The sequence below is a fragment of the Erithacus rubecula genome (assembly GCF_903797595.1).
Source record: "Erithacus rubecula genome assembly, chromosome: 3".
Taxonomy (NCBI): domain Eukaryota; kingdom Metazoa; phylum Chordata; class Aves; order Passeriformes; family Muscicapidae; genus Erithacus; species Erithacus rubecula.
In genome coordinates this window covers 80619024-80637273 of record NC_136689.1, presented here as the reverse complement: position 1 = coordinate 80637273, position 18250 = coordinate 80619024, and the positions used below count along the sequence as shown (strand labels likewise).

The window sequence follows — 18250 nt, the reverse complement described above, 5'->3', positions numbered from 1 at the left end:
TCAATCTGGGCTGTAAAAATGAACAGATTTTATCAAAGGGTGAAAAATATTACCCAGTCTATGTTAAACTATTCACAAATGCTTTGAGAAACACCAATATGCCCAGATCTGAATGTCATTCAAGAATTCAATAAAATAACTCTGAAAGTGGTCAAATGCTATCCCAACAGAAACATCTATTCCTATCTTCAGGTTCTTAAGGCAACTTGAAAAACTTGTCCAGATTTTGTAATGATCTGGTCCATAAGCTTTTAAAAAGGCAGGAAAAATACTTAAAACTGATCTCCAGATGTGAAAAATTAAACATGCAGAAATTTATGCTGGAGATGTTTAGTTATTTTTTCTCCCAATACATCTCTGTATCTGCTTCTATAGAGATACACATTGTTAATTTAACAACACAAGTAAAATGGTAAAAGTTATTAGCAAAAAGTAAAAATGCTGTAATTTTTTTAGGGAGCTTTGTGTTATTTTATTTTTAGGAGACAGCAAACGTTTAACTCTTACCAACAAATTTCTGAGGCATAGAGCTCTTACGTTTGGCGACGTTACTTGCTAGTCTATCCAGCACGAGGGCTCTTTCTGACCCTATCTTGCACAGGTCTTCAGCCATTTCACTCTGGTTATTTTCATCTTTTATGACTGAAATCAAATGACATCAGAAGGGTTAGGCAGGTTCCATTTTAATGGAACTGTTGTCTTAGGTTATTGTTTGTCAGTCAATGTCTTTTAGCTCCCAAGCAGCTGGATGCAGGAGCTCAGCATATGAGACACAGGACAGTTCTGACTCTCCGTAACAAATTCCCTCACACTGATTAATCTATGTACATGCTCATGTTTTCCTCATTTAGGACACAAAAATGTGATAGCAACTGCAAGGTTTCTGCCTGTAAGTCACATAATCACTCCACCCTTGTTCTACAGCCACTCTGCATTTCTGTGAATAAATGAGGTCCTAATTTCATTCTGGACACAAAGCAGTTCATCTTTCCACTGTCCCACTAAAACCCCCCTCAATGTCCTTCTGCCCCTCTCCCAGTGAAACCCCCTGTATGATAATTGCTTCCTCAGCAGGAAAAATGGATAAACTTCTCAATAACAGAAGTGGAAGATGTATTTGCAAGCTACACCAACCCTTGTTTCCAGCCCCTTCTATCCCATAGAAAATATTTCAATACTTCCTTGATGCTATTCTAAACTTTAACAATTTTAATTGATAAAATCACACCTTCAGTGGAACACTGATTTCCAATACTCAAACCTGTTTCCCAACCTCCTGCTGCTGCTGAGAGTCTGTAGAATTAGGAGCTTAACTGTGAGGCTCTAGGGAAAGGAGACTATTTCACTTTCAGTATATTTTACTTCAGTACTTTCCTGCAGAAACAAAAGGGATGTATGAAAATGCACTGTCAAAACAATGACTGTGAAAATGGTATGGAAAGGTATTTCTGACTTCCAGCATTTAAGAGGAAAGTGAATGCACAGATAATAGTACAACTGTTTTGCTGGGGGCAGGGGGGGGGGGGTTCTTTGTGGGGTTTGGGGTTTTTTGTTTGTTTGTCAAGGGAGATAAAGGGGTTAATTTTATTTTTATCTGCTACCAAGATATGGACATTTTCCCTGAACTGTTGAGTTGCTATTAAAGGAAGACGCAAAAGATTATTTTTATACTTTGATTCTTTGAGCTGCTTCAATTGAGTGCCCCACTCTGCTATATTTTTCCTTCTGTGCCTGCTGAGAATTTGTTTTATCACTGGATTTACTGGTTTACAGGATCCATTACTCTGGTAACTGGGTGTTTCTCAATAGCTGAGAACACATTGTTGTGATCCAATGTTATTCTGACAATATTCCACAGCCATAAAAGTATGATTGTGAAAATTTTGTTTTTCCTGAAATATATGGAATCAGGCCTGATGGATAACTGTGAGGAGTAAGTCAAATGCCCTATTCAACTGCGCCCTGCAACTTAACTGAGAAGTATACAACTGGTTCTTGATCCTGCTGCAGCAGTGCATACTGCAGTGACAATGATAATGACAATGAAAATGTCAATGCCAGTTACATGGAGTTTCATGGAATTATGTTCCAGCCCCATAAGACACTAAAAACCGTGACTAATGCAGGAAAAGAGAAGAATTTAGTCATGAGGGTGCAGAGTAAAGAGTGTTTATGGTACACAGCCACCACTGAACAAGCACACCACCAGCATCTTGTGCTGACCAAGGTTTCCAGGTACCACCTCAGGAAGAGAATTACAGAGAATGTTTTAAAGCAGACATTCAACAGGGACACAAAAGACTGAATATTTAGTGAAATTTGAAATGATCAAGAAATACATGTTTAGGATATAATAACATCCTTTTCTCATCAGTTCAAGTGAGGGTGAGTCATGTATTCAACAGTTAAACTTTCAAACTTCTAAAACTGTTATTGAAAAAGAGGGTAAATTGAATCATGTACTAATCTCCAGTGCTTGCAACTGAAACCTTCTGAAGTTTGCAACCAAATGAGTAACCGTGTCTCTAAAATTTGGTGTCTGAGAACTTAAAAAAAAAAAAAATTTACAATTTCAAACAAAAATTCCCAGTGACTGAAGGACTATAATTGACCCTTTAAAAACTTTGTAAACTAATTCTCCTTCTGTTTTATTTAAGCCTCTAAGACTTCAGCATACTTCCACTCAACTCAGATGCAAAACTCCAGGTAATATTTCTGAGAAGAACTTCACATGGACAGTGAGATTATAGTCCTCTAAAATAAGAATTTTACTATTAAATTCATCAGGTTCCAATTTCATGTAATATTTCCTTCTCTTAAAGAGAGAAAACAAAAGTTAAAATGTAAGTACAATCTCCTGCTCCTTGTCATACTCCCTTTTACTCTCTTTCCCTTATTTCTTTCTCAATTACATTAGTTAGATTTACAAGCTGATGGAAAGCTTCTACAAGCTTAGGTTCTTTCTAATGACATTTTTCTATGCATACTGCCAAAAGTATTTTAAAAATACTGTAAAAAGCAATCTTGCAGTGGTAGAATGTAAAATCAGATACTCTAGCAGACATCTTTGTACCAGCTTTTTTGAGGCTGGGGGGAAAAGGGGTCCAAATAATGGCTCTAACAGATCCACATCACACCTTGAAATAGTTTAAGAACAGTGATATTATAGCTACTTGCATTTCTAGATATCACAGAATACAGTAAAATTCACAGGACATCCACTCATTCTCAACTGTTCTTTCTACATTTTCATAATGCAAAATACTAGGAAAAATGCAAGAAATTTTCATTTTTTAAGAATTGTATAGAATTGATTTGTTAACTGGGGACTGAATTTCTTTAAGAGTGAAGTCTTTGGCTGAATATGAGCTTTAAACACTTCAGTTAATTAAATTTTTTTCTAATTTGCAAAAGCAGTCCTATTATGTTAAATGTGGAATATACAATTCAAGAAGAATATACAAGAAGAAATATATATATTTTAATGTACATACAAGAAGTGATTCTTTCAAAGCATTAATTAATTCCTCATGTTTTAATCCCACTGAGTTATTAGATATTTAGTTGTAAGCTAGCACAAGCTCTCCTGTGAGGATTTGATGTAAACAAGGGTCAGTCTCTAAAACAGTTTCATTTTCTATTAAAGTTTATGATTCCTGACTTGAGTTTCATCTTATTAAGACTTTCATAGTAGCTCAGCTACTCATTCACATAGATTTTCAAATTCAATGTGCAGGCACTTAAATCCATGTGCCAGACACTGAAGACTGAAATCTCAAACCAGAATACTTGCTTCTAAATCCTGTCACCTCTTTGAGAATTAAGTATTGCTGCCTACTGTATATTATTACATTGAGGTTTTCTATTCATGTATTCTGCAGCCCCTCAATAAAATTAGAAGGGGCACTGCTCTAACATGCTGACTGCAGAAGCATCTCAGTTGTATTCACTGCTATCATTATGTGCATATACTTTACATTATTTGATAGCATGTAAAAACATATCAGGCTCTGTACAGATATAAAATATTAAATGAAGCATCATTGCAAAGAGGGCAGAGAGAACTTTCCATTTTTGCCATTTGACAAGCTAAATACACTGACAGGATTAAAAAGAAATTGAACTTACTGGCTGTGTTTAAACTCCATCAGAGAAGCTGGATCTTCTCCATCTAAAACTGCACGTGCAAGAGGACTTTGTATGGCTAATTACTGTGTTCAATCCAATACAGATCTTCTGGATCTTTGTTAAAACAAATAATCCAAGCCCCAATGTCTGCTTGCTTTCTTTCTGGGCATTTTGACATTCTCCAATAAATGGACTTTACCTTCATCATTACACTAATCTCAGCACAGGTCTTTACCTCCCACCCCCCAGTTTTCTTTCAAGGGAAAGCTTGGGAAGAAAGTTGTCAACAAATTTTTAGCTGTTCTGGATTGTCTCAAGTCAAACTTCCTAAATTAAGTATCTCTGGCTTTATGTCCTCTTGCTTGGCAGAGATCAAAGCCAGATAGCTCATCCTTTTTAGATTAGTTAGTCCCAGTGGTCAAGTAAGCCCTTTAAGCCATGCCTGGGAAGGGGAGAAGATGTGCAGCCCTATCTAGAACACTGGAATTAACTCTTTATTAAAAATGCATCCAGAAATGTATTGCAATACAGGCCTCCAAGAGAAGGCAGAGAGGTGATGTAGCCATATTGTATTGAGATGACAAACTGATGTTTTCCAGGCCTTGCAAATGTTTTTTTCTGCATGTTTGAATTGCACTTTGGCTTTTTATTGGCGGTAAACAAAGTGAAAAAACCAGCAAAATATTTATCAAATAAAGACTTAATCCAGACACAGTATCATATGTATAGGAGATACGTGTGATTCTCCAAAGCAAAAGTTGCCACAAATGGTACTACTGATTCTTTTGCACTCCATTTTCTGCATTTATGACAAGGCAGCTGTATTCCCCATATGGACACTTTTATTACCTGGATAGATGCTGCTTGAGAGATTCATGGTTTGAAGGTAGTTATGGCAGCGTTCTTTATGTTCTTCCAAAGAGCTGCGCTGCTTGTAACTGCGACCACAGTATCCACACTTATGGGGCTTGCCAACTGGAGAAAAAACAATTTATTATGAGATTTAGATGAAAGCATTCAACAGCATATTGACAATGATAAGGACAGGAGACAAAAAGACCGTCCCAAAAATAAAGCCATGCTGTGGTGAAGGAAGATGTCAATTTCAAAATCTAAATGAAAAACAACTAATGGAAAATTGGTTGTATATCTTTACATCAACAGGCCAATTCTATGGGTGCTGCAAACTGATTTTAGTTGATTCAGATCAGATAAAGACTGTGACATTAAATCTTTAAAAACAACATCTACACAGGTTATAAACTGAGACACCCTCAAAAGTCTGGGAGCAGTTTCTTTAGTGTCCAGTCTCACAGAGACTGCCAGTGGATGAACTGGTGGTGTAGGTAGAGACTTGCATGGCTGGAGGTCAATTCTGGTGTAAAGAGAACCAGCTCAACTCTTTTAAGACAATCTTAGATTTTGCATGTTTTCTGCTTCTGGAAATTCAAGATAAATAGCACGAAAATTTATTTTCTATATTATACCAATTCAGATCTAGCCAGTTATAGGAATTTTTCATCAACAATACTTTTCTGTGTAATGGACATGAATTTTGACAAGACTATCATTTTATATGTGATTTCACAATTTTAGGTAGTTACACAGTTTAATTTTTGAATTTTATTTACAAATTCTTAGGTGAAAATCAGATTCAGAAATCCAATTAGTTTTTTAATGTATCGGTATCAATTAGCCAATTGCTTGAACTAACCATTATAATTTGGGCATTGTGCCTTTAACTATGGAATCCTCACAGTTTGCTGAGAGTGTCTAGGTGAGATTTCATATACATATACATATATATATATATATATATATATATACACATGAAAAGATATATTTCAAATTGTCCATCCATGAAAATCAATAACAAGGGAGAGGGAGGAAAAATACTATTTAAAATATGTGTCTTCCTCAATCAGGCTGGGAAAAAACAGGACAAACGGAATTACTTTCAAAATCTGGGATCAACTCTAAGGATCTTATTATTCAATACATGTGGTAGACAGGAATTTCCCTAATTTTTTGGAGCACAAAAAGATCATTTTCAGAGCTCTCCTTCCGCCACTCAGAACCCAAAACCAACTTTCCCAAGTAATGTTACCAGTGTCAATTCCAGCAACGTGTATGGGAGGTCTCCCATCCAAATAGCAATTTGCATTTGCAGCTTAGCTTGGGAAACTAGATGAGATGGCACTCTGCTTTTAAAGGCACTTTAAATGTGCTAAATTGGTTTTATTTCACAGAAGGAATGCGACTATGGCTTCTGTCAAACAATGAGAGGTTCATGGTAATGGGAAAGAGCAGCTATTCAAAAGTATGTATTCATATCTCCATATTACTGTTGAGACAGATACTGAAAAACTCCATGAGAGACTTCTTTTTGTGGAAGATTATTATCTTTCTTTCTCTCACCCTCTGCCTTCTCCCCACTCTCTCTTTCAAAGTGCTTGTTATAACAAAGTACAACAAATAACTCTTGCTAAATGCTGTAGGCAGTGTTCACTCCTTAGGCTGAAGATGAATACAAGACTGTGTTTCAACTTTATATTATCTCTAACCCTAAAACATTCATCAACTTAAGTCATGTTCGTACTTCCATGAAATGTATTACTCACACGAGGCTTGTAAGAAACTCTAATACAGAAACTTTGAATCAGCCAAGAAGTATGGGAAAAAAACTCAGCTCTTCTGGTGAAAGGTCGTGAGTGTGATGTGTGTTTAGTCATTTCTTTGCTGCTAACACACTGTGGCCAGCTCACAGCTTGGTTAACCCCAAGATGGGGCTACTCAGCTCCTCAGGGTGAGAAGAGCTCTCAGGATTGGTGGCCACCCCCATCTCCTCAGTGGGTTTGGTGATAAGCAGCCCTGGTTATTCCCAAACCTTCACTTACCTGAGTGAGTCCTCAGGTGTCCCGTGAGGGCATCCCTGCGGCGGCAAGCGTAGTTACACAGGTGACACTTGAAGGGCTTTTCACCTGAGTGCAGCTTTATGTGGCGCAGGAGGTTGCCCTTCTGGGTAAAGGAGGCTCCACATTGATTGCACTGGAAAGGGCGTTCTCCTTTGGGAAGAAGGAGAAAATATGTGAGAACAAAAAAATCTTATGCAGTAACAAGAGAAAGATTTCAGGGAGAAAGTTGTTTTCTTACTGCTGCTCTGTGACTTCCACCAGCTGCAGGTTTGATATAACATGAGGCTTTCAGACTAAACCTGCCAGTTTCTTAATGCTTCACTGGCTGGGTCAATTTGATCTGAAAATCTAATTTTTTTTTTCTAAATCAGAATGGCACATCACAATGCAAATTCAAACTCATTTAAATAAAGTGACTGCAACATTTTGTGTTGAAGAGCCACTCTTCCTGATCAGCAGTTTTGGAATAAACCAATATCCAATTTTGCATGTTGTGGCATTTGGTGGGGTTTTTAATGTGGCTTTTTTCAAAGGGTCTTTAAAATATGCCACTGAAGCAGCAAAATAAAAAGGAAACTCATTAAAAATGCATTTCAGGATCACAAGTTCATTTCAGCGTTACATTCTTATATTTAAATGAAAGGCACTTCATTATAACAGTTATAATAACTTCTTTTCATTTACATTTTCCCTGTATTTTCCCTTTCAATTTCTTCTCCATTACCTGTCTGTCCCTAAGCAGCCAAATCAGGAAAGAGACAGAGAAAAGAGAGAAAGCTAGAGAGTAAAATCACAGAAGTTAAGACAGTGCAAAGGAAGCCCTGCACTTCCATGCCTAAGTCCCAGCCCTTTTCTGGGTAAGGTACAAACAGAGGAGCTGCACAAACAGGCTCTGATCGTTTACACTTTGGACAGACGTAGAAAAACTTGAAGAGAAATGGCCTTGATTTGTCAAAACTGTGCTTGTTATCAAGGAAGTGAATCAAAGCCTTTGCAAAAATTAATATGCCCGTTGTTTTGCTTTTTAGTGTTGTTTAAAATCAATATGATATTTTATTAGTTTGGGATTTTTTTTGTTTTGTTTGTTTTGTTTTGTTTTTAAATTTAAATGGATGAGGCCTTTTCTGAAATCCATGGGAAACAAAATACATTTCCAGTTGTACCAGATAGGAATAAAAGAAAAATTATACATAAGAACATTCTATCAGCAAGAACTGCTTCTGCATGCCTGTTTCAGCCCTCAGCTAAGTCAGACTAGCCTTTAAAATGCATTTGCTAAATTTTAGTTCTCTTAGGCATCAGCTCAATCTATTGTAGCAATTATAGTGCATCAACATTAGAAAAAGCCCAAAGATGACCCATTCAAAGTTTTGCTTTTTCTGGTGTAACAGTAAGATTGTGTTGAAGATTTCAGTGCTGAAGTTAAGATACTGTAAGAAAAAAAAAATTTTCTTCCTTCTCTCTCACTTAAACATCATTTTGCACGCTTACTATGACCTTTTATGTGCATATATGTGCAGCATGATCATTTTTGACTTTTGGGTAATGCAGCAGGACAGCTGAGGATCAATTAGACAGCAGCACTGTCACAACCCAAAAATATGAAAACTCTTCTCTCAGGGCTGACAGCTTTAGTGTTCAGCAAACAGCAAAATGGATGCTCTTTATGAAAATACATTTTCTTTGGTCAGTTTCAAGAAGAGCAGCACAGTGCCTGTCAGTCCAAAAGAGCTCACTTTCTTTGTCCATCAAGTAGCTCCATTCATCTAAACTATACCCACATCTGGTTCAGCTGGGGTGGTGTCCAAAAATGCCAGCATAAGCCCTACAGGAACTGGCAATGTACTTCATAAGCTATGCATGGAATGGTTTAGGGAGAAAAGAAAACAGGTGAGTGTCTCTCTACGTAACTTCTTAGTCTTTCTAAATCTTTGGGGTTACTCAGTGCAGAAAGTGTTTTTCAGAAATGGACTGAAACAGTAAATGGAAGAAGTCAGTTCAGCAAGAGTGACACATTCAGAAGAAATAGTTAATTCTTACTAAACAGACTTTCTAGCATTCATTGCTGTTCTTTTTACTCGGAGGACTATAAGAAGACAAGACAAGAATGATAAAAGTACTCCAGGAATGAAATGTAAAGCAAAGTAAGAATGCAATGTATCTCTAACCTACAGTTCTCCCAATTATAGAGAAATTTTGCACTGGGTGGAAAAGACAGATGGAACATTTCAAATGAGACTGCTGCATACCAAATACTTCTACAGAACTTAGAGTGGGATCAGATGATTCAGGGAAGCCTGAACCCATGTTGCTGTAGAAGGGAAACAACATCACCAAAAGACCCTGAAGCTACGTCTAGCTTGGGCTGGCCCTTAGGAATTCCTCCTTTATGAGCCCAGCAAAACTCCCAGACCTGCCAGGATGCACACAGACATTGATGGAAGGTTACTGGATGTGGTGATACCTCCAAAAATGACTATGGAACAGGAAGGAAAGAAAAAATACATAATGACTCTTTTTCTAAACAGTCTAAACAGTGCTATTTTCTCCATGTCTCCATGTAGCCATGGCCAAATATAGGACCAGGAACAAAAACTGCAATGGGACCCTGAATTCAATCAACTATTATCATTGCAGTGATTTGAAATGGAGAAGCTTGGACCCTGGACCACTTATTTAGTGAAGAATACTTATCATCTTAATTCAAATATTTCCAATTTCTGAAACAATGGCAAGATCACCTAACACTCAGAGACCTGGAGAGCTCTCTTTCTAAACAAATTTAAGACATTCCAAGTAACAAGACGTGAGTGAACTAACTGGTGACTTAACTTAGTGTACATATAAGGAGAAATATATACACCTATGCACACACATACATAGATATGCATGTATATGCAGATACATTCACAGTGAACAAGAGAAGCCTGAATATACCCTGGGGTTTCAACACCAGGGAGCAGAAATTTCTTTCTCCTTTCAAGATCTCCTTTTTTTTAAACGCCAAACAAGACAGTGGCAAGCTGGAAAAAATGAATGTGCTGAAAGGGGAGTGAGAAGAATTGGGTATCTGCGAGTTGGGATTTGCTCTGCAGATTTAAGCAACAGGTGAGGTGCTAAGAAGCAGTAAGTGCTGTACAGCTGCCTGCAGACAGAAGAGGGCAGAAATATCAGGTGCTGCTCTGCATATCTGCTCTTGGCAGGTGTATTCATTAAAACAATTACGTCTTTTATCAGGTCAGGCAGTCATTTTATTTTGGCACTTTAGTGTGCTAGAGTTTTGTTCACTTATCAAATATTTATTTAAGAAAACCTCACTGCATATGCAGGTTTTACATGAATTAGCAGCAAAGTAATTAATTTGTGAGGCTTATTCCTTCACCAGGCATTTATTGAAATGGGCTTCGGTATAGTCAGTTAAATGTCTGTAATAGTATATCCACTTCAACTTTAATTTTCACAGCACAGCTGAAAGGAAAAGCAGTCACCACTGTTTCCCCATGATGTCCCTTTAATTTAAACTACCAGCTCTGAACTTCCACTCTTTGGCCAGCCCCTGAAAACCCACCTGAGCTCATTCAAAGAGGCTGCTCAGGAGAGGAACTGAGGATGAGGAAGGAGGGAAGGCAAAGGCATTCTTCCCATGGAAGGAACAAAACTTCATACCTTTTAGTTTTATTGAGTGTAAAAGAAGGGGGACATCCTGAACAGAGAGTCTCTTTGTGAGGTGCTTCCACTGTAGGTTTGAACCACATTCCCTTATTAAAAAGAGGGTCTAGCTGGCTAAGGAAGAACTCTGCAAAGGGTGGAGAAATCTTCAAGTGACAATCCTTGTGTGGTAGCACCCCAAAGACCCTTGCAAGCAAATTGGTCCCTCTGCCAGGCACAAGGTTCAGGAAGCTGAAGGTCTGTGCTGGAGAAACAACCTGGCATGCAGTGAGGTGGCCCCTGGGGATATTGTCATAGGGACCAGGCTCATGCTCCAAGACAGCAGGCTGGGTACCAAGGAGTTCATGAGAAAATGAGGCAGCTGTGCCCACCACCTCCCTTAAAGTCAGGTGTGTCCTCACCCAGGCCATTCAGCCCTGATGCAAACACTGCCATGGACCCTTAGGGATCTGAAAAAGCTCCTCTGATTCAGCAACAGTGGGGCAGTTTTCAACAAAAGAGCAGTCTGCTTAAACAAGCACAAAGACTTCTACCTCTAATTGCATTTCAAGTTGCAACATACTGCTTCAACCACTACAGCATCCTCTTCAGCCCATGGGTCTGTTTAAAAGGCCTCATGAACAAGTAATTTTACATGTTCATTTTATCAATTTTTAAAGGACCATTAAGAAAGGAAAAGGAAAAAGGAAAAGAAAAGAAAAGAAAAGAAAAGAAAAGAAAAGAAAAGAAAAGAAAAGAAAAGAAAAGAAAAGAAAAGAAAAGAAAAGAAAAGAAAAGAAAAGAAAAGAAAAGAAAAGAAAAGAAAAGAAAAGAAAAGAGAAAACAAAATCAACAAGCACTTTGTTATATCTAGAAAGTAGGCTACAGCCTCTCTTCTGAGTACTAGTTGTGGCTTTTCCAATAATGATCTGCTCTTCCCTGAAAGAGGGATTTATCACATAGAATTGAAGAGTATTTTGAATGTAACAGCATTGTTTCTGAACGTGACTAGCCCATGTTACACTAATAGATCACACCCTTCCATAGCTTGAACAGTCACAGTTACTGTGACAGAAAGTAACACTAAGGGCAATGGAGCACACTCTGGGGTTTTTAATGGATCTTCTCCATTGAACTCTGAAAGCACTTTGTTAATCTTACTCCATTTAGTAATTCTGGGAAAGTTATTTAAGCAAGACTGTGAGGATATGGAGGAAGTATGTATTTATGTGTTTATTGACACAATTATTTCAGTCAAATGTAACTATATGACAAATCATTATTACCTTAAAATATTTTAAAATTCCCTGTCATTGAAATATTCACGTAAAAATGCCAAATTCCCAATTTATTTTCAAAGCAACCTTTGTGAAGCAACAGTACAGTTCAGTTTTTCTCTTTTAACTATGAATGACATTAGATTGGAAGCCTAATTTTTAGACATCTTATATGAAGTAAGGTGAGACTCACTCTTTACTTTTTCATTTCTTTCAGCCTCTTCATTTTTGGCCCTCTTTGACTCTAATCAGAATTATAAAATTGAGGCAAGAACATTCACAGCACTGTATAATGAAATCCCTATGGAACACATAATCCTTAAATGTCTCTTGTAGTGTCCTGGTGGAAATACTTTAGTGCACATTTGACTTGTGACAATACTTCTTTTTACTTCATGAAACTCTTGACATGAAATGTAAGTATTTTTTGACTAAGTCTGTCAATACAGTTCTCTTAATATGTATTTTTCCAATCACTTTCATATTCACTAATCCATAATCAGCTTCGCTGTTTTGTTGGAAATGCTACAACTGGGTTAATTTCAGAGTTAGCTACAAATGTTTTTTTTATCTGCAGTTCTTAAAAATTTATTGGAAATTAAACTATACTTCTTTACTTTTCTTTTAAATTTGATTTTTCAAATTTTTTTTTTTTTCCAAACCAAATGAACAGCACAATTTCTAGCCCAATAGATGGACTTCCATGAAGAAGCCGCAATTCCTGTGCAGGCCAAAAGGATGTACCAAAATAACTGAGTTCCAAAGGCTCACCAATGCTGCATTACCTTACAAGAGGCACATGTGCATGATATAGAAAATAAATCTTAGTTATTAATATGTGGCCAGTTCTTGTCAACTACAGGAAAAACTATGGCAGGCCTTACCAGTGTGGCTTCGTTTGTGAACCATGAGCACATTGGGACCGATGCAAATTATCCCACAGATATCACATTTTAGCTTTCCGTTAGGAAGTCGAATGCCTCCAACTCCTGACAAAGCCTTGCTGCCTGGGCCATTGTGTGAGCCATTCATTTTCTCTCCTGTGGCATCAAGCATTCGTAAATCCTCTGCACATTCTTCCCCATTCATTTCACAGGCACGCCCATTCTCTTCATCACTCTGAGTCTCTATTTTAATATTACCAGCTGAAAGAAACAATACAGGATGCCACTCAGTTTGGTTACAGAACAAATAATGTGGCAAAGAAACAATCACATGAAAGGGGTTAACTTCTAAACAGCAGGTACAGTATCACTAAATAACAAATGCTACAACCTTAACTACAATTCTATGGGCAATATGATGAGTTTGTAACACATGGAGCAATGAACAGTGAATATCAGTAGAACAAATACAAGGCATCCAGGGAGCTGGGAACCCAAATAATGTTACAAGTCTGTTTCTAGGTCGCTTTGAGAGTTTTGTGTTTATAGCTTTCATTCTGACAATCAGGCTAATTTGAACGAAACTTAAAATAAATCCACTTCATATGGATTTGTCCAAAACAATTGTGAAAGCAAGTAATTCCACTCAATGGATAAAAATGAACAGAAAATGCAACATTCTCCACTAGGCAGGAAGATTCCAAGCACTGTACTGAATCCAAATTTTTGGTTTGTAGTTCTAATAGGTAAGCAACAACAATGGGAAAGCAGAGTACAAACACTGATAAAGAAAGCAGGGTAGGGAAGGATAGAAGGAAGAATTTAAAGAAATTATAAGAGTGACAGTTGTGTTTCTAGGACAGCAGGATTGGGATTGCTGAGCAATAGGATATGATTAGAATCAGAAGCTATGATTAAAAATCATTCAAATAACAAAACTGGGAAAACTGTTATGACTTTATTGGATAAATAATTTTCATTTTAATCCCATAGATTACAGCTGCTTGCAGCCAGAAGAAGAATTTAGGTGTAAATTTGCCATAACCTCACAACATAGAGGCTAGCAAATTTCATCTGACATGCACACAGCAAACTTTAAGGAAAAGGGTCAAGATTCAGACAAGTTCATGCCAGTATTCATTCCTCTTCTCTCCCTAAAATTGAATTGCGTTTTGTGTAGGAAAAAAATATCTTTGCTCTTATTTCCCTCTTTTCTAATCTGGTGATTTTGGTGAAAAAATACTTCGTCATTAGGCTGAAAAAGAGAATTTCATTGCTCAAAATCTTACTTTCCATACAGCAAAAATCCCTCTACTTTTATCTGACCCCATCCCATAAAAAGAAGGAATTTACTTCAGTGGCTAGCTAAGAATATGAGGGATCTGTTTCATCCAATAAAGTCCAGGTCTTTTCCTTCTGTGTAACAACATTTTTGTGGTAGCGTCATTCAAAAGTGATGGTGTAGCAATGTGATAACAATAAGCTACTGGCAGTAATTACCTCAAGAGACCAAAAGACATTGATACGCCTTTGAAATGGAGAGGATTGACAAGCTCTTGTCTGATACATTCTGCAACCTCACAAGTGTCTCAAAAGGACTGCATGGATGTAACTGACAAGAGTATCTGACTCAAAATTCTACTGGGAAACATAAGCCTAAAGGTGTCAACATTTATGAATACAGCTTGACTGGACACCTCTTAAAAAGTCTAGCAATCAATGTATTTTAATGATTTTTCCATTATTGCACTTTTAATAGAAATCATATGCAAAACAGAAAAAAAGCATATCACAAATAGCAGTTATCTTTTAAAATGCATGTTTTAAAAAGGGGAATAATTTAGTGATAGACAAAAAAAGTCAATGACCAAACCATGACTTAAAAAGATGGCATGAAAGGTTAAACAGAAGTGAATCTGCAAATGTAATAGGTACAACCTCATACTGCTGTTTTCACATGGCAAATGGAAGCAATAGAATATTTGGCTTGAGTATATGACAAGATTTTCCACAATTTATGGGTAATTTTCTTCCTTTCAGTTATTTTTTATTTATTTATTTATTTATTTATTTATTTATACTAAACAGTGAAAACAGTGATAGGTTCCTTGCCTGCCAGGGATTTGGAGAAGGTGGCTTTTGAAGCAGATTTTCTGTTATTTTAAAACAAAATACAAAAGAACATAACAAAAATAGCAGACTACTTAAGTGCATGCAAACACATTACTGAGAAATGAAATGACACAAACAAAAATCATAAAAGTAGGAACTAGATGGAAATGCTCTTTAGTGAACTGAGTTTCAGTATACTTACTGGAAAAGGATTTGGGAATTATTGCATGAAAGTCCCTAAAGCCTTCCGCCTCGTATGCAGCTGCAATAAAGAAGGCAAACAGGATGCTGGTTTGTGGTACTGCTAGCAGTAAATGTAAAAGAAGATGGCACTATTGCTATAAGAAAAATACCTAGGAGAAAGACAAAACTATCATCACAGAAGCAACATAAGCAGTTTAGGTTGAAGGAGGAACAGGAGAAGGACAGCTGGCAGGGGAATCCTGACTTGTCTAGAACAATTCCCATTTGCGAAAATGCCCTTTTCTTCCAAAGCAGCCAACAAGTTTTATCATGTTATCTGGAAGCATAATGTGCTCTTGGGTATTCCCCTTGCTTAAGCATTAATTCCTGCTGAAGTCAAGAGGAACTTTTGCCTATGTGTCTCAAAAGGGTCAATGCAGGCTCCTACAGTGCAGCTTCCTCCAAAATTTTTTAGTCAATATGCCCCCTTTCTGTGATAGAAATTGTCACAGAAAAATTGCACATCCCTGTTTCTAGTCTCTGCATTTATAAAAAGTGAAATTGTGTTGTCTTCTTCTCATGCCTGATGGTTTTATGCAATGGAAGAAGAGGGAGATCAGGTTTACATGTATATGCATTTATTATTGTGTATATTGGCATATTTTTGGTTTGTATTTCTAAGGGCTGTTCTCAAATTGTGTTTACAAAAAACAGATGCTGATACAGGTAATGCTGGAGTTCATTACTTGACATAAGCAATGACAGGGATATTGATCCAGTCAGTATTCACTGAAGCTCTCTATAGCTGTGTCCTGGACTGCTGCAGCTGTACTGCTCAATGAATGTTCCCGTGCAGACCAGGTAGTATTTCTTGCAAATCTGTCTGCAATATGAGAACTAGTGGAAAGGGCCCCACTGATACAGGAACACAACAGAGAAATCACTTCAGTAGAAATGCTAAGGATTTTTATTAAATCTGAATAATAGGGAAGGCAGGGTATACTTTTTTTCTTTTTTTTTTTTCCCCCCACATGGAGACTTCAACTGGAAATAAGACTTCTACTTTTGTGAGAGTGATTCTTGTCCAACTCTTGTTATAGTAGAGAAATCACTTATGGAGCAACAATGATGTGAAAAATACCTGTAAACAGAATTTTTAATGTGCACTGATTAAGAATATACTCAGATTTTGTACCAGTTTCTGAAACTGTTACCCAATACAGTTTTTGTAGAAATAATTTCTGTGGACATCCATAGTTATGTGCACACATATGCAGACATTAATTAGCTTTAAAATAACTCATGGTATTAATTTCTCATTGGCCTTGTAACACCACTAGGAAATTTCTCATTAATTAATTTACTTCACTTTGGTTGGAGGTGACCTTAAAAGGCTCTGTATTTTATTCCCTTTGTACACATTATCCCAATTCAGGGGTGTTTAATACAAACTCTTTTTTCTATGGAAGGAGTGTAGAGTTCTTTGATGTCACTGAACTGACAACTTTCCCCCACTCTTTTTTTACCTTTCCAGAGTGTGGAAAAAGTACCCAAAAGCAGGACACTGGCTGAGTCTCTTGTGCTCTCTTATGTTTGCTGGGAATTTCACTTGGGATTTTCTGAAGAGCATTTAAAATTAATGTTAAAACATCTGTTCAGTATTCTATGGCTAAAGGTGATTTACGCAAGTCTTATAAAAAAAATTGGTATGTCGAAGTGGAGAGAGGTGATGATATAGTTTATCACTGAAGAGCAGCATTGCTGGCTCCACATCAGACTTGGGCTGGGGCAGTCAGGAAAGCAGGTATGAGAGCACACAATGTCATACTTCCCTGGAAAGAGCTGAGCAACATGGACATGGAAGGGAGGTGTTTTGCAATGAGTGAAAGTGTTAACAGTAAGCAGAAAGGAGAAAACACACAGACCTCCTGGGAAACTGGACGTAGAAGGTGGCTTTCGAAGGACAGAGAAATAGGCAGCTGGAAAAAAGATGCATGGGAACAGTTAGTAACTTGCTTTCAATCCACTGCCAATTTACCTTCACTTTTAACCATGGGACTCCCTCCCATCGGTAAAATCCTTTCAGTTTTGTGAGACTTTGGCAATGGCATAGGTCTAAGTACCTGGGCCATAATTCCATTTGGAAAGGGGCATTCACCTCCCAAGACACATTGTTCTCCAGTGGGATTTTTGAGGAAGTAAAATGAATAAGACCTGGCTGTCAAAGGTATTTAAAAAGTAAAAGATAAAGACAAATCACACTGCTTCTGAGACAAACAATAGTTCCCTTAATCCCTTTGATTTTTAATGGGATTTGACCTTTTATCCCAGTAAGTACTAAACCGTATCTTGTGGCATATACCTGCCTTTAAAACCTTATCCTTTACACTTTCTTTGAAAATAACATTGATAATTTAGTTTTGTGTCATGCAATGTCTTGTTTGTACTTTGCAGCCCAGAGCAGAGAAAGATCTCTCTTAAAGTGTCTACAAACAGTTTGGGTGCATGTAATTTTTTGTTTTCATGTCTCACTTGTTATTCCAAGACAAGTCAAAAGTATTTTGTTGACCTTAGTTGATGCTTAAATGATAGCTTTAAAATCCAAGAGTTTTCATAAAGGCACCATAACTATTCAACCAGCAATCATATCTGACTGATTTGAACAGTACCTTATCACTGTAACGGTGAGAAGAAAAGCTTTAACACCATCCTTTTTAACAAATGATAGAAAATGTTTCAAAAAAAGGTAGAATAAGATGAAGAAACCCTACTGATCAAAATAAATCACCTCAGCATATCAACACATGTCAACAAATGCAGACAGGATCTCCTCTTGTTTACATAGGTACTCATAAAACAGAATATTGTCAGCAACTCCACCTGTTATTTCTGATACAAGACATAACAGCTATTCTGTTTTGTAACAGCATTTGAAAATTTTAGCACTTGGCTTTATGCACTGCACTGAAACCCTTCCCCCCATCCTTTTTACATCATGGTCATTTACTGTGGTGTCAGTTCTGTTCTCACCCCACAAAGAGCACTGCAGGTGGAGGATACCATTCTCAGAAATGAAAGTTGTTTTTCCACAGAATATTGAAGG

The 18250-nt window shown here is 37.2% G+C and overlaps 1 protein-coding gene across 20 annotated transcripts in view; it reads right to left on the bottom strand.

The window, feature by feature from the left end:
* Positions 1–18250, bottom strand: part of IKZF1 (IKAROS family zinc finger 1) — a 95940-nt gene that overhangs the window by 8131 nt on the left and 69559 nt on the right. For 7 of the 20 annotated variants that reach the window (XM_079300882.1, XM_079300886.1, XM_079300885.1 and 4 more), the window contains exons 4-9: positions 17073–17126; positions 15167–15226; positions 12853–13113; positions 7026–7193; positions 4978–5103; positions 508–642 (exon numbers count right to left, since the gene is read on the bottom strand). In XM_079300882.1, coding sequence (XP_079157008.1) covers positions 508–642; positions 4978–5103; positions 7026–7193; positions 12853–13113; positions 15167–15226; positions 17073–17126 — 804 coding nt within the window. The remainder of the gene's footprint in view (positions 1–507; positions 643–4977; positions 5104–7025; positions 7194–12852; positions 13114–15166; positions 15227–17072; positions 17127–18250) is intronic. The other 13 variants (XM_079300890.1, XM_079300883.1, XM_079300872.1 and 10 more) reach the window with 11 other exon arrangements.